Source organism: Ovis aries, chromosome Y, assembly GCF_016772045.2.
Source record: "Ovis aries strain OAR_USU_Benz2616 breed Rambouillet chromosome Y, ARS-UI_Ramb_v3.0, whole genome shotgun sequence".
Lineage (NCBI taxonomy): Eukaryota > Metazoa > Chordata > Mammalia > Artiodactyla > Bovidae > Ovis > Ovis aries.
Window position 1 is genome coordinate 5369565 of NC_082741.1, and position 16461 is coordinate 5386025.

Genomic DNA, 16461 nt, shown 5'->3' on the forward strand with positions numbered 1-16461 from the left:
TTTAGGTATTTCAAATCATATCATTCAAATGTAAAATTCAAACAGGGAGATTTGATAGTTAAAAAAACAGTAATGCATTTATTATTACATTCAGGAGGAACTTTCAGCTCTCACGCTCAACCCATCACCTGTTGCCGTCTGCACACCATGCTCTCCATCACCCGAGGCTTGCTACGTTTCCCACAGAAAGATAAAGTGTGAGTCCCTCAGTCATGTCCAACTCTTTGCAAACCCCATACACTGCAGCCCACCAGGCTCCTCTGCCCGTGGGGATTCTCCACTCAAGAATACTGGAGTGGGTAGCCACGCCCTTCTTGAGGGGATCTACTTGACCCAGGGATCAAGCCCAAGTCTCCCGCATTGCAGGCAGATTCTTTACCATGCGTACCACGAGGGAAGCCCCACAACACCCACAGAAGGAAAATAAAAATCGGCTGGCGTTTCTAAGAGCCGTGCATCCTTGCACGTTAGTCACTCGTTCACTCCGACTCTGCAGCCCCACGGATTGTAGTCCAGCAGGCTCCTCTGTCCGTGAGATCCTCCAGGCAAGAACACTGGAGAGGGTTGCCATTTCCTTCTCCAGGGGGTTTTCCCGACCCAGGGATCGAACCCAGGTCTCCTGCCTGGCAGGTGGATTCTTCACCAACTGAGCCGTCTGAGCTCCTAGGGAAGCCCTAGTGTGTCCTTGCCAATTTAAAATATTTCATGTATCCCCTTACCAATGCATTGCTCTTTGCAAGTCCGCTGAAACAGCTCCCAGAGATCATGAATTCTCAACCAAAAGGCGTCAATGCCAAACGGAAGAAACGAAAGGGAACGTTCGGTTGAAAATGTTAAGAGACCTGGATTCCCACTGGCAATCGGTACACCCTGGGGCGTGTCACATAAAATCCTTCCGCCCCTTTCTTCTGTTAAAAGAGCAACAGAAGGGGCCGAAGTCTCGCCTGTCCTGCCTGATGCACAGAAGGCGTGTGGAAGCACTGAACACGGTAGTCCCCGCACACAGTCTTACGCGACCTGCAGAGCATTAACGTGCCACAGTGTAAAGAACAGCGATCGGTGCTCAAGTTCACGCACAGAGTAAATGGGGCCACGCTGAACATCACAGGAGAAGACACCGGGCGCGGCCCCAGGCCTCTGGGAGCCGCCTGCTGCGCTGTGGCCTCGGGGACACTGAGACCCATCCATCAGACGCAGGACTGATGCAACACCCATTATCTATGAGGCCCGAGATGCAAAGCTGGATTTAGAGCAGGGGTTCACAACCTCCGGGGTCTAATGCCTGAGGGCCTGAGGCAGAACTGATGCAATAATAATAGAAATAGAGTGGGCGATAAATGTAACGAGTAATGAATAAATGAATCATTCCCCAAAATCCTCCCGCACTTTTTCCCCGTCCATGGAAAAATTGTCCTCAGTAATACAAACGAACTTACAGAACAGAAAGAGACTCACAGACTTCTAGAGGACAAACTTATGGTTGGCTAAGGCGGTGAGGGTGCAGGATGGGGGGATGGATAGTTGCAGAGTCTGGGATGGACATGGACACACTGCTGTGTTTAACGTGGAGAACCAGCAAGGACCTGCTGTCCAGCACAGGGAACTCTGCTCAATCCTCTGTAATAACCTTATGGTTCCCAGGGGAGAAGGATGGGGAAGGGACAGTCAGGGAGTCTGGGATGGACATGGACACACTGCTGTGTTTAACATGGAGACCCAGCAAGGACCTGCTGTCCAGCACAGGGAACTCTGCTCAGTGTCACGTGGCAGCCTGGATGGGAGGGGGCTTTGGGGGAGAATGTGCTGTGCTTAGTAGCTCAGTTCTGTGTGACTCTCTGTGACCCTATGGACTGTAGCCCACCAGGCTCCTCTATCTGTGGGATTCTCCAGGCAACAATACTGGAGTGGGTCGTCATGCCCTCCACCAGGGGATCTTCCCAACCCAGGGATCGAACCCAGGTCTCCAGCAATGCAGGTGGATTCTTTACCAGCTGAGCCACAAGGATACACGTATATGTGTGGCTGAGTTCCTTTGCTGTCTACCTGCAACTGTCCCAACATTGTTTATTTATTAACTATACCTCAATATAAAATAAAAAGTCTTTAAGGGAAAGAAAAAAAAGTGGTCCATGAAACCCACCCCTGGCACCCGGAACGTTGGGGACTCCTGTTTTAAAGGCCCTGCAAGCTCACTGTTATCACCATGCACGCCAGTGCTGGCTGGCCTCCTGCACCGTGGGACACGGCCGCCTTTACCTGGACGAGGTCCTCCCTGGACGGAAAGCTGGAGGCCAGGCAGTTCCGCCCAGTCCTGCTGTTGGTGATGGAGACGTGCAGGCGGCCGTGGGCCAGCTCGTGCGCGTTGGCAGGGAGAATTGACTCCACTCCGCTCCTGGAGGAGAGAAAGGGAGCGGCCTGCAGGACTGCACCCCCTCGGGCCTGTGAGCCTCGAAGCTGCCACCACCGGAAACCCATGAGAGTCCAGATAGTGAGAGGGATGCCAGAGGCTTAGCAGCTGCACAATCTCACACGTCCAAAGCCAAAAAAAAAGATAGAAAATAAAAGCAGTGGAGCAAAGCCCCGCCCATGTGTTGTGGATAGGACAAGGCAGCCAAGATCGGCGGGAGGAGGAGGTCACTATTTATACGGGGCACTGGGGTCAGGTGGGCTCCTTGGTTACAGCAGGAAGCAGCTCATAAGCGTGCAGGGTAATGGCCATCGTGGAGGACAGCCATTCCGCTTCATGAAGCTGGCAGGTGGAGCCCCTCTGGCCTAAAGATGAGGAGGTCACGGGGGCAGAGACAAGCGAGGAGACGAGGCTGGGTGCCCGGGTAGCCAGGACTGGTCCGGCCGGGGGATGTGCAGAGAGCAAGAGAACTTCCATCTTGAGGGGCCTGACCATCCACCGCACAGTTCCTTTTTGATGACTGGTCGCCTCGTAAACATCCGAGGAGTGACGATGCTGACCGAGCTCACTAGGGTTCATCCACAGCATCCTGGTTACACACGCTCTGCAGAGAAACGTACTATATACACACTCTGTTGCTCAGTCATGTCCGACTCTTTGGGACCCCATGGACTGTAGCCCACCAGGCTCCTCTGTTCATGGGATTCTCCAGGCACAAATACTGGAGTGGGTTGCCATGGCCTTCTCCAGGGGAATCTTTCCGAATTGAACCCGAGTCTCCTGTGTATCCTGCATTGGCAGATGGATTCTTGGCCACTGTGCCACCTGGGAATATATATATATTCCCACCTGGAATCAAGATTGCTGGGAGAAATATCAATAACTTCAGATACGCAGATGACACCACCCTTAGGGCAGAAAGTGAAGAACCAAAGAACCTCTTGATGAACGTGAAAGAAGAGAGTGAAAAAGTTGGCTTAAAACTCAACATTCGGAACTGAGATCATGGCATCTGGTCCCAACACTTCTCGGCAAATAGATGAGGAAATAGTCACAAACTTTATTTTGGGGGGCTCCAAAATCACTGCAGATGGTGACTGCAGCCATGAAATTAAAAGACACTTGCTCCTTGGAAGAAAAGCTATAACCCATCTAGACAGCATATTAAAATACAGAGATATTACTTTGCCAACAAAGGTCTCTCTAGTCAAAGCTATGGTTTTTCTTTCCAGTAGTCATGTTTGGATGTGAGAGTTGGACTATAAACAAAGCTGAGCATCAGAGAATTCATGCTTTGGTGGTGCTGAACTGTGGTGTTGGAGAAGACTCTTGAAAGTCCTTTGGACTGCAAGGAGATCCAACCAGTCCATCCTAAAGGAAATCACTCCTGAATATTCATTAGAAGGACTGATGCTAAAACTGAAACTCCAATACTATGGCCACCTGATGCAAAGAACTGACTCATTGGAAAAGACCCTGATGCTGGGAAAGATTGAAGGTGGGAGGAGAAGGGGACAACAGAGGATGAGATGGCTGGATGGCATCACTGACTTGATGGAATGAGTTTGAGCCAGCTCCGGGAGTTGGTGATGGACAGAGAGGCCTGGTATGCTGTGGTCCATGGGGTCGGAGAGTCAGACACGACTGAGCGACTGAACTGAACTGATTGATATATATATATATATACGTACCTCAATCGGGCCATGAAATCATAGCCAGGTGTTAGTGCCCCAAAAGGCTGCCTTCGGATTTCTTCAGCAAAATCATAGGTAAACTTGTTGCATTCCTGAAAAAGAAAAGTAATACTTGACTCTATGTTTTGTCAGAAAAAAAGCAATTCTAGTTTCAGACCTCTGTGCCCACCACACAAGGTAATTAGATAAGTAAGTGATAGTTGCTGAGTCCTGTCTGACTCTTTGCAACTCCATGGACCGTAGCCCTCCAGGCTCCTCTGTCCATGGGATTCTCTAGGCAAGAATACTGGAGTGGGTAGCCATGCCCTCCTCCAGGGGATCTTCCCAACCCAGGGATTAAACCCTGCATTGCAGGCAAATTCTTTACCATCTGAGCCACCAGGGAAGGCTGCCAAACAAAATACCTGGACCCTACAAAGCTAACCCCAAATGTCCGGTGCTTCACAGGCTAGAATGCCTTCTGGGCCTGACCCTCACCCGCCACTCCTAGTCTCCAGGCAAGCTGTGTGTTCTCCCAATTACAATCTTTTCTTTGTTTGTTTTATCACCTTTGGAAAATCCTGGATTTTCCAGGCTTGATTCCAAGCCTGGAAAGCTGGATTCCAATGCTAACTGAGCACTTTTTTTCTGCAGACCTCTCTAAGGCAACTCCTCTCCCATGACAATTCTGTGGCCTCAGAAACGTTTCAACTGCAGCTCTGCAACAGCGCAGCCGATCAACACCAACACGTACAACAGAGAAAGGAGTTGTGATGACCTTCGTCTGCAAAGAGCAGATCACAGTCTCTGGAGGTTAGCCCGGGGCAAAGGCGTCCAATAAAAGCCCCCCGCCCCCTAAGTGGGGTCTAAGAGGCAAGCCAACGCTGAATCCTCTATTGGTACATGCTCACGTAAGAATGCAAGGGGGGTTAACATAAGTAAAACAGACAGCCAGCGGGAATCGCTGGGTGACTCAGGGAACTCCAGCTGGGGCTCTGTGACAACCTAGAGGGGTGCGATGGGGAGGGAGGTGGGAGCGGGGTTCCGGAGGGAGGGGATATGTTATAGTTATAATTGATTCATGCTGTAAAGCAAAAACTAACAGAACATTGGAAAGCAACTATGTATTGTGCTCAGTCGCTCAGTCGTGTCTGACTCTTTGTGACCCCGTGGACTGCAGCCCGCCAGGCTCCTCTGTCCATGGGATTCTCCAGGCCAGAATCCTGGAGTGGGTTGCTCGGCCCTCCTCCAGGGGATCTTCCCAACCCAGGGATCGAACCCAGCTCTCCCAAGTTCTTTACCATCTGAGCGGACACGGAAGCCCAGAAAGCAACTATACTCCAATGGAAAAAAATATCCTATGACAAACCAAAACAGAAAAGAATATTACAAATTAATGTGTATATATACGTGTGTGTGTGTAACTAAGTCACTTTGTTGCACATCAGATATGAATAACAACTTTAAATCAGCTATACTTCACTAAAAAGAAATAAGAAAGAGAGAATTTGGGATGGGACGTAGGAGTGAGTTTTAAAAGGGGATATATGTATATCTATCTGATCCATGCGGATGTATGGCAGAAACCAACACAATACTCTAATTATCCTTCAATTAAAAATGAGTAAAGGTTGAAAAAAAACAAAGAATGCAAGGTGGATATAATCACCAGACAGGACAGACAGGAAAACTGAAGTTTGTAGGGCTAAGCATCTTTCCTACTATGTCATCAAGAATGAGTGTCATAGCCAGGATTTGAACCCAGACCCACCTTTGATTTCTTTAGTTCATCCATCCAGCAACCTACTGACATCAGGCATTGGGCTAGGCACTGGGATTCACGAGATACACAGAGCCCCTGAGTCAGGGGAGACATTGCCCGAAACTGCCCATCCTAACTCGGCCCGAGAGTAACTGTTTATGTGAATTATTTTATGACAGGAGGTTCCTGGTGAGGAACATGCAACCAACAAGCCAGCACCAACTGGAGGAGTTCAGGAAAGGTCAAAAGGAGGACACCACGTGTCCTTCCACCCACCAGAATCCTTCTTGCGGGCATCCACTTTGGCTGAGCAAACAAAGAGGAAGGGCCGTGAGTCAGACTGATGGTCCAGAGACAACCAGGAGACTAATCCCATCACCCTAAAACCCCAGACTTCGAGCCACGTGGCAGAGTAGTCCTCCTGGGTTCCCTCACCCTCCTGTTCTCCACCCGGGCGCCTCTTCCCAATAAAGTCTCTTGTGTTTAAAATGTTGTAGTTCTGAACACTTAAGTGTGACCTTGAATTCATCCCTGGGCATGGAAGCGTTAAGCATTATATGATGACTATTCCAAGTGGTTACGAGGATGCATGTAATTAACAAATAGAATATTTTCCACCCACTGAGGCCAGTTCTCAAAGTCAGAGAGAGCATCACGACTGTCTAGAAGCAGAAGACAGATTTTAAAAACACTGCTGTTGTTGTCCTTTAGTCGACTGTCTAGAAGCAGAAGACAGATTTTAAAATACACTGTCGTTGTTGTTGTTTGGTCGCTAAGCTGTGTCTAAGTCTTTTTCGACCCCATGGACTATAGCCTGCCAGGCTCTTCTGTCCATGGGATTTTCCAGACAAGAATACTGGAGTGGGTTGCCATTTCTTTCTCCAGAGGATCCTCTGGACCCAGGGATTGGACCCGAGTCTTCTGCATGGCAGGCAGGTTCTTTACTATTGAGCCGCCATGGAGTGCTTAAAAATATAGACTGCATTAAATGAAATACTTAATGAAAGCTTATTATTATTACTTCTAGATACACTACTGGAAATTTAGGGCTTCTTACTATGGGAATGAAAAAGCCATTAATTAAATTCCATTATCATTCCATTTAAATTACAGGGTCATGTTTTACTTTACACGCCTGCCTGTAAGTAGAAGCAAGCAAAGACTTTATCAGCTACATGTTCCAGGCCTTGAGAACAGGCCCTGTGTTCTCATGATCAGTTAACGGAAAAATAAATCTTTGCTGGAAAGAAACAAAGCTGGAATCTTAAGACTAAAGAAACACTCATGAGCAAAATAAGGCATTTTATTTCCTTGTCTTATTATCACCCCCCAAATAATCTTCTTTTCCAAATGGAGAGCACAGCTCTTTAAGGGTGACGTTTTAAAAGAAGTCTTAACCTTTTCTGTTTTCCAGGCAAAGGATGACTTCTATGCAGTTAACTTAATAGAGTTAAACAATCATCTTCCCTGTTTGTTCTTAATTTATTGGTGAGCAACACAGCCTAGTTACTAAATTACCTCTATTTTCTGCGGCGCTGTGAGGAGAACCGACGCAACCAAGGATCCCGCGGAAGCCCCAGCAAAGGCCTTGACATCCTTCAGCAGCTTTCCGCCGTGTTTGCAAAGTGCCGATGCTGCCCCCAAGTGGTAAATGCCCAGAAACCCACACGCTGCAAAGGACAAGTTGATGGGCTTCATTCTAGCTGCGAAACTGGGGAAACAAAACCCAAGAAATGCCTGTAAGGTGGTCTAGTTTGTTCCACACGGATGCTAGTCATCATTTTTTAGAAGTGATGATATAAATACAATTATGCATGTTTAATTATACACACACACACACACACCCGAATATATATGTATATAGGATTCACAGATAGCTCAGTTGGTAAAGAATCCGCCTGCAATGTGGGAAACCCCAGTTTGATTCCTGGGTTGGATCCCCTGGAGAAGGGATAGGCTACCCGCTCCAGTATTCTTGGGCTTCCTTTTAGCTCAGCTGGTAAAGAATGAGTCTGCAATGCAGGAGACCTGGGTTCGATTCCTGGGTTGAGAAGATCTGGAAGAAGGGAAAGGCTACCCACTGCAGTATTCTGGCCTGGAGAATTACATGGACAGTATATATAGTCCGTGGGGACACAAAGAAAATGTATGTGTGTCTACATACATATAATTTTGTGGTCTAAGCTTATTTTCAATCAAAGTGTAACTGAACAACCAAATCTTTCAAGGAAACATTTTTTCCTCGCTCACCTTGACCCAATATACTTATGTTAATTAAAAAAAAATTAACATCAGTTTATATTTGTTCAGTACATAGACTATGCAGCCTACTTTCTAATTACTTGGCAAAAAGCAAATGGATTAATTTCAACGGGCAAGGCATTTGGCCTTTTTTTCTTAACCTTTTGAAACATTTGGGGGCCTGAGTGACTGTTAACATTAGTAACATCACTACAGACTATAGCAAATTCCAGATTAAAGACATTTGCTCTTTGCAAATGGCATCAGTAAATTAAAAATAGACAGCTTGGCTCCCTACCCGGTTCCCTTGTGAGCATTCCTTTGTTTTTTGTTTTGCTTTTGTTTTCAAACTGATGCTGACAATTATTCCATAATGCAATACTGAATTATTCAACAATTTAATGTATTTCATAGGGAAGTTTCTCAAGACAAACTGAGACTGCCACTGCCAAAGGCAATTGAAGGCCCAAAGAAATATCACCTGCACCACCTGATATTTGCAACAAATTTAACTGTAAAATATTTTTTTTCCTCGAAACCTCTGGGGGCACGATTTTACCATGTGTATAAAACATTCACCCTTGCAATGCTCTTCACTCGGATGCTCTCTGAGTGAAGGGGAAAGGGGCGTCACCCAGGATTTTGGTACCTTCAAATTAGGTACTTGGCCTGGGCCTGGAATTTAGGACCCTAAGGCCCTGATCCATCCTAAAGGAAATCAGTCCTGAATATTCATTGGAAGGACTGATGCTGAAGCTGAAGCTCCAATACTTTGGCCACCTGATGTGAAGAACTGACACATTTGAAAAGACCCTGATGCTGGAAAACATTGAGGGCAGGAGGAGAAGGGGACGACAGAGGATGAGATGGTTGGATGGCATCACTGACTTGATGGAATGAGTTTGAGCAAGCTCCGGGAGTTGGTGAGTTGGTGATGGACACGGTGGCCTGGCATGCTGCAGTCCATGGGGTCGCAGAGTCGGACACAACTGAGTGACTGAACTGAACTGAAGGCCCTGATGCTTGTGTCTTGAGCTACTGAAGCCGAGCCCTGGTTGGGTTTAATTTCTTAAGAATGGAGCCGGAAGAAGGGTTTGGGCGCTCAGCCTCCAAGGATCTGGCCCAGCGGTTGCAGGCCCAGTGCCCAGCCTCCCACCCCCGAGGTCTGGGCGTGGCGGGAATGACGCCTCTTACCCAGACCCACTAGCCCCTGGAGACACGTGCCACTAGCCCCTGGAGACACGTGGGCTGGTCAGAACCTGCGGCTGGCCGCCCCGCCCCCCCCCTCTACCAACGCAGGTCTGAGGCACTTCCGCGCAGAGCGCATCCTCCCGCCCTCAACCGGAACCGGAAGGCGGGGCCGGGCCGTCATTCAACTTGGCCCCGCCGATCAGGGCGGGACGACGCGCGCTTTGGGCCCGCCCAGGAAGGTTCCGCGGCTAGAAGGCAGGCGCCCGGTCTACGACGTCATCACGCTGACGCCGGCGTCTGCTCAGCCCCGCCTGCTCTGTTGAAAATGCCGAACCTAACATGGCGGCGCGCGCGCGGCCCGCTTCACCCTGGTGTTTCCTCTCGCGCGGGTAAGGGAGGCGACATTCTGGGCTCGTACCGTCTCCGGATAGCTAGGGTCGGCCCTTACCTCAGAGTCCGCTGACCGAACGGCCCGCCTGTGCCTTGCACCGGAAGTGCTTGGCTCTGTGGCCGGCTGTTTCCCGGACGTGGTTTCCCGTCTCCTCCGCCCCGAGGCGGGGCCGGCTGTCCGTGTTAGGGCGGGCTCTAGGGGCCACCTTGCGGCGGGCCGTCCCTCGGTTTTTGCAAGCCAGCCTGTGATTTGTTGTCCATCAGCATTATTGGAGAGGCCGAACTACGGCTTTGGGCAGCGTTCGGTTCTTCAGGCCGCCTTAGGCTGTGTGGACGCGGGTTGTGTTAACCTTTCTGAGCTTCCCAGGTGACTTCTCTGCAAAACGGGGGGGCAAAATGCGAGCTGGCGCTAACTCGTGGAAGTTGGTGCTGCAGAGCCGGCCTGCAGCTGACCAGCCTCTTGTTTTCGTCAGCAGGCACCACTGGCCCTCGAGAGATCTAAGCGTGGCTGCCCGCACTCGGCCGGCATTTCCACCCAGTCAAAGGACCGGCGGCTCCTTCTGTCCCTGAACAATGTCTTCCCTGTCTAATCCTAACAGTCAAGCCTGGAGGAATTGGTGGGCTTTGTGGTGGAAGGTGGCCCAGATTCCCTTGTTGGAGGACAGTTTTATTGCCACCGAAGCTACAGAAGAGAATCTGAAAAATGCCAAGAGTGTCTCTAAGCGGGAGAGGGAGTGGGCGGGAGCTCACTCTCTTTCTGCCCCATTTGAGATTCCAGGGCCCTGGACTCTGCCCCAGGACACTTTCTGTAGGCAAGAGCGCGGGATGTGATGAGTAAGGAGGCGATTTTGTTTTTCTTTCTTTTGAACAGCAGATCATGAAGACACCCTAACAACTATGGGTAGCACGACTGCCTTATGCTGAATGCTTGACTCCATGAGGATTTAGTGAATGGAAGGGGGAGTGGGTGTATCAGGAAACGTAGAAGGGCGCACTGTTCAATCTCTCATCCTTCCACAGCCTTCTGACTCTCTGATAGGGTGTGGTCTTTCCAAGAGAGCATCCTCCAGGGAACTGGAAAGGAGGAAACCCAGGCCTCACATCTCCTGAAGCAGAGTCTGCGTTTCAGCAGAATCCCCAGAAGTTGCGCTGCATGGTAAAGTTGGCAAAGGCCTGGCCTAACGCCTGGGGTGGTCTGGCTTAAAGTGATGTGCTGGCATCACAAATGTAAGAAGAAATAAGGTCTGCAGAGCCAAAGTCTGTGGTGCCACAGAGGCAGAATTTGGTGGTCATGGTGGCCAACTAACTGTTTCGTGCATTTGGGTCCTGCCAGCAGGTTGAGAAGAGGGCGACAGACGCCGAGATGGTTGGATGGCATCATCGAAGCACTCGACATGAGTTTGAGCAAACTCCAGGAGATAGGGAAGGACACTGCGGCGTCACAGAGTCGGACACGGCTGAGCCACAACAACAACAACAACAAGCAAGTTGATTCAGAAGACAGATGAGAAATGTGTCCCCGGGGCAGCAAGGCTGAACACCACGACTCAGAGATCCTTTGTTAAAAGGGAAAATGAGATCAGCGGTAATTACCACACCTGCTGGTGAGTGCCATCCCACCACATTTAAGGGTCATGGAAAAGTGTTCACAAGCTCCATAATATAACTCTTAACAATTTAAAAAATAAAGAAACATCCTTCTTCTCCTTTTTAGCCCTTGTCATACGTACATGCAACTAATTAAAAGGTTCATTTTCATGCAACTAATTAAAAGGTTCAGTTACCTTTCCTTAAGGAAGAACATCAGATTTAAGCATGTTTTCATAATCTCAGCTCCGTGCATACTGCTTGTCACATAGTGCATGATTAATAAATATTTGTTGTGATTGTTGGATTTAAGTAAATTACTCTTGTGATGTGAGTAAATAGACTTTAATGGCCCTTTAAGATCTTTTTTTTTTTTTTTCCCCCAGTAAATCTTTTGCCTGTTTTTTGCCTCTCTGCTTTCCCCAGTAACTTAGATTTGAACTGGCTTATTTGCTAGCCTTTTATCGTCTATGGGGTCGCACAGAGTCGGACACGACTTAAGCGACTTAGCAGTAGCTGCAGCAGTATCAAACATTTATTAAGGACCCATTGTTTAACAGACATAGTGCCGGTACTGGGCACACCCAGTTAACAGGAATTCATTCTTCCTCACCTAGAGCCTAGTGGCAGGGAGGCAGACAGTCGATGTGCAATTGTAGAGGCGTGATCGTGTGCTAGTACACAGGCATACCGAGGTGCTGTGCCTGTCCACGCTGAGCTGGGGCCCCTGGCTCTGGGAGGCACCCACGGGAGCAGCTGGCACAGAAGGAAAGTGCCCAAGGCTTTCCCAGTCCTCAGCTTGAGTGAAAGTCGCTCAGTTGTGTCCGACTCTTTGCCACCCCGTGGACTATACAGTCCATGGGATTCTCCAGGCCAGAATACTGGAGTGGGTAGCCTTTCCCTTCTCCAGGGGATCTTCCCCACCCAGGGATCGAACCCAGGTCTCCCATATTGCAGGCAGGTTCTTTACCAGCTGAGCCACCAGGGAAGCCTGAGGATAGTGGCGTGGGTAGCCTATCCCTTCTCCAGTGGATCTTCCCCACCCAGGAATCGAACTGGGGTCTCCCGCTTTGCTGGCGGATTCTTTACCAACTGAGCTAGCAGGGAGGCCCGTCCTCAACTTCCTCCTACAAAATTTGATTATGTGTTTTCATCAAGAAGGAGAAAGATGCAGGCAGGGGATGCTTGCCACCCCTCTGCCCCAAGGACAGGGCCAGAGTCTCCTGTTCCAGTCTGCTGTGCACGTGGTGGGATTTGTGTTCCAGCCTTGGCATCCTAGCACAGGTGAACAGATCTGTGGGGCATGCCATCATTCCGTGTGACACCCTTATGGTCCCTCCGTGTGGCAGCTCCTCACCCCTGTCACCTCCTCCCAGAACGCTGCGTGCTGAGCCTGGTAGAATTAAAAGAAGAAGTGCACAGGCTTCAATTTCAGGGGGTTGTGGCCAGAGCATTGGCCCACACAGCGGTGCCCTTGCCCCAGAGGCATCAAGGTGGTGCCGCAGGTCGCCATGGCCTGGTGAAAGCATCCGTGTGTCGAGACCACTGTAGCATTCTGAGGAAGGCACTTCTGCAGTCCTGGAGTAGAGCAGGCGCTGGGCACCCACAGAGAAGGAGGCTGCATTCCTTCCCACAGGTTGTCGTCGCTCAGGAGGAGGGGCAGGCAGCTGTGGGTGAATGACGCCACAGGGAGGGAATAAAGGCCGGCTTCCCTGGTGGCTCAGATGGTAAAGCGTCTGCCTGCAGTGTGGGAGACCTGGGTTCAATTCCTGGGTCGGGACGTTCCCCTGGAGAAGCAAATGGCAATCCACTCCAGCACTCTTGCCTGGAAAATCCCATGGACGGAGGAGCCTGATAGGCTACAGTCCATGGGGTCACAAAGAGTCGACACGACTGAGCGACTTCACTTCACAGAGGGAGTTACCCCAGAGCCAGGGCTTCGCTGGTGGTTCATTGGTAAAGAATTCACCTGCAGTGCGGGAGACCTGGGTTTGATCCCTGGGTTGGGGAAGAGCCCCTGGAGAAGGGAAAGGCTATCCGCTCCAGGATTCTGGCCTGGAGAATCCCATGGGCAGAGGAACCTGGCGGGCTACAGTCCACGGGGTCGCAGAGTCAGACATGCCTGAGCGACTCAGCACAGCACCGCGCCACGGTGGGAGACGGAGATAGAAAAGCTGGCCCAGGAGGTGTGATGGCGTTTGATGGGCCTGGGGAGGCAACTGTGATCCTCCCATACCACACCCACCCTTTTCTCTGTGTTTTCTTAAGTGAGCTGAAACTGAATTTCTACATCTTGCAAGCAGAACGGTTCTTCATAATGTAAGTGCCTTTCCCCTTGCACCTGTTTTCAGTCTGTTAGAAATATGCTAGAAGAACTGACCACTTGAAGCAAAACTCAGGGACTCTATTCTAAATGGAAGTGTTTGGTTTAAACTGTGTATGAATTCCAACTGTAATATATTTTTGATACATATGTAGGCTTCCCAGGTGGTGCTAGTGGTAAAGAATGGTAAAGCATTTGCCTGCTCATGCAGGACATGCAAGATGCAGGTTTGATCCCTGGGTCAGGAAGATCCCCTGGAGGAAGGCATGGCAACCCACTCCAGGATTCTCGTCTGGAGAATCTCCATGCACAGAGGAGCCTTATGGGCTAAGGTCCATAGGGTCGCGAGTGGGATACAACTGGACCGACAGTAGCACGCAAGCATGCATGCATATATGCAAATATATGTATTTAATGTGTGTGTGTATATATATGTGTGTAGTTTAAAACTGGGGTCATTAAGAAGTGTCAATTACTTGTCATTGGATACATCTGAAAATATATAGTACAGATCCTAACATAGCCTAGAAACTAAATATCAAGCTTTTTTCCATTAGAGAAGCATTTTTAAAATGTAACCTTTATGCATAAACTTTGTTTTAATTTCACAGGTGAAGGGTTCCGAATATAATATACTATACACTGAAGTGAGAAATCAGAATGGAGAGGTTTTTTCCCAGGTGTTCCTGTTGTTTATACTGCTTGTGGTTGATACTCTCCGTAAGTGTGAGATGGACCAGATAAGCTTCCCAAAGTTTCACACTTAAAACATATGTTTTTATACCAGAGGACTTTAGATGTTTGGTTGCTAGGTGTTGGTGACTGGGGGTGATGGTGGGAGAGGGATACCAAATGCAGGACAGAGTCCTAGGCCTTCTTGTTATGCTCCACGTGGAGGATCCAAGGTTTCTGCAAAGCTTTGATTTATAAACAAAACATAGTATCTGTATAATACAGTAAAACTAGGCGTACCTGAATGTAACAACTTCCTGGTGCCGAGTTGCTCCATCCAAGGTTTCTGTATTCTCTGCCCTGTTTTTTAAAAAAAAATTTTTTTTTTATTGTTGTTGTTGCTAAACAACACTGCCCTTGACCTGACTGTGAGCCACAGTTTGTACGGATGTTTACAGATAGGCCTTCTTGTTATGCTGCGCATGGAGGATCTTCCAGTGGAGGGAATTATTGGGGAAATTATCAGTATCAGGAAAGTGAGGTTCCTGAGTAATAGACAGAATGTCATCTTTGGTGACTTATGCTTCGTCAGATTCACCACAATGCCGCTCTGTTTTACTTTGGATTACAGGGTCTGATCATTACTGACACTGTTACCAAAATAAATACCAAATATTAATTGCCAAAACATCCACTTATCTAATCACCTCCTTTCAAACGGAGAAAATAAGAATTCTGGTCTATTTTGTTTTAGCCTGTACTTCTACCTGCTGGAATTCTGTTATTAATAATTGTTATACCTGTTGACTGCCCGTTCCGTGTCAGTCCTTTGTACCCAAGATCTCTTGTAACTTTCACAACAGTGATGACAAAGTGGGATGATAAAGGAGAATTTAGAGCTAAAATGGTTTTCCCACATCCACACACAGGCAGAGATTATCAGCCCCAGTCTCCCTAATTCCAAAGCCTGTACACAGACCCTACTTCCCTACACTGGCTCAAAAATGAAAAATAATCTCAATAATGAAATATTTAAATATATGTGTTTCTCATTATGTGTCCAGGATTGCGCTGTTTGGCCGTTATGAGTATCACAACCTTGTTATCCCTTCCGTCCTTTCCTTGGTCACAATTTGTATATGGGCTTCACATTTAGTTATTTATAATTTTACTAAAAAATGGTAAAGTAACCCAAGTGTTAGTCACTCGGTCACATCTGAACTCATTGCGACGCTGTGCACTGTAGCCCACCAGGCTCCTCTGTCCATGGGATTCTCCAGGCAAGAATACTGAAGTGGGTTGCCGTTTCCTGCTCCAGGAGATCTTTCCAACCCAGGGATCGAACCCACGTCTCCTGCATTACAAGTGATTTCTTTACTGTCTGAGCCATCAGGGAAGCCCCCCCCCAGATAGTAAAAGGGTTGAATAAATGGGGTGCATAAATTTATTTATAACGTGTAGGAAACGTGCTTGCATCTGGAAAAGAAAAAAATAGGCAAGAGTGGCAGTTAATTAAAGCAACCCTTCCTGCATTTATCAGTTACGGCGGTAACTCTTTCTGATGACTGCTTTTCTTGGAAGTTGTGTCGTAATTTGGTTATTGTAATGAGAACAAAATTTGCATTAGGAACAGTGTTATAAAAGCAGGTCACATCATTGGCCAAGGTCCTACCTCCAGATATACCATATATCTAATCAGCTGTCTTTTTGCCTTTCATCGCTCTTTAAATAAACTTTACTCAGTGTCTAATATAAGACAAAGACTGGAGTAGGCATTCGAAATTTTAAGAAAACATTTAGATGGATAAGCTGTCCATTTTTAGCTCGCTATCTTTTCTTGCTGGAATGTACTTTCACATTTGTCTGTTCTGTTACGTTCTACTTATCCTTCAAGGCCTAAACAAGCCCTTCTGTCTCAGGGTGCCCTTTTGGATTGTTCAAACAACTTCTGTCAATATGAACCCCACTCTTCTGTTTGCTGCCAGGCCTGGGGCATTGTGACAGCATTTATCCCCTCTGCTTTTGGTTAGAGATGTGCTTGCCTCCACCTTCTGTGTTCAGAGTTGATTTGGAGCAGGGCCTGTCTCGTCCGGACTGGTTGCTGCCAGCCTCTAGAAGGTAGTTAACACATAATACCTGTTTAGAAGAGTTATGAATCTTTAGGTTGTGTGTTTGATAACAGTCTTTAGTTGGTATATCTGACTGTCTGAGACAG

General features: G+C 48.2%; 2 protein-coding genes across 62 annotated transcripts in view; one reads left to right on the plus strand and one right to left on the minus strand.

Annotated features, from left to right (window-relative positions):
- Positions 1-9774, minus strand: part of LOC101117303 (patatin-like phospholipase domain-containing protein 4) — a 54730-nt gene extending 44956 nt beyond the window's left edge. For 5 of the 12 annotated variants that reach the window (XR_009599033.1, XM_060408641.1, XM_060408640.1 and 2 more), the window contains exons 1-4: positions 9723-9774; positions 7361-7553; positions 4099-4193; positions 2257-2392 (exon numbers count right to left, since the gene is read on the minus strand). Coding sequence is in view for 8 of the 12 variants with exons in the window: in XM_060408641.1 (XP_060264624.1) it covers positions 2257-2392; positions 4099-4193; positions 7361-7540 (411 nt within the window). In the remaining 4 variants the exon portion in view is untranslated. Of the gene's footprint in view, positions 1-55; positions 1018-2256; positions 3012-4098; positions 4194-7360; positions 7554-8971; positions 9435-9722 lie in introns of those variants that run through there. The other 7 variants (XM_060408642.1, XM_060408644.1, XR_009599036.1 and 4 more) reach the window with 5 other exon arrangements.
- Positions 9593-16461, plus strand: part of LOC132657141 (basic salivary proline-rich protein 3-like) — a 443202-nt gene continuing 436333 nt past the window's right edge. For 22 of the 50 annotated variants that reach the window (XR_009598996.1, XR_009598997.1, XR_009599008.1 and 19 more), the window contains exon 1: positions 9593-11268. The gene's annotated coding sequence lies outside the window, so the exon portion shown is untranslated. Of the gene's footprint in view, positions 11269-13519; positions 13571-16461 lie in introns of all 50 variants that reach the window. The other 28 variants (XR_009598989.1, XR_009599000.1, XR_009598990.1 and 25 more) reach the window with 11 other exon arrangements.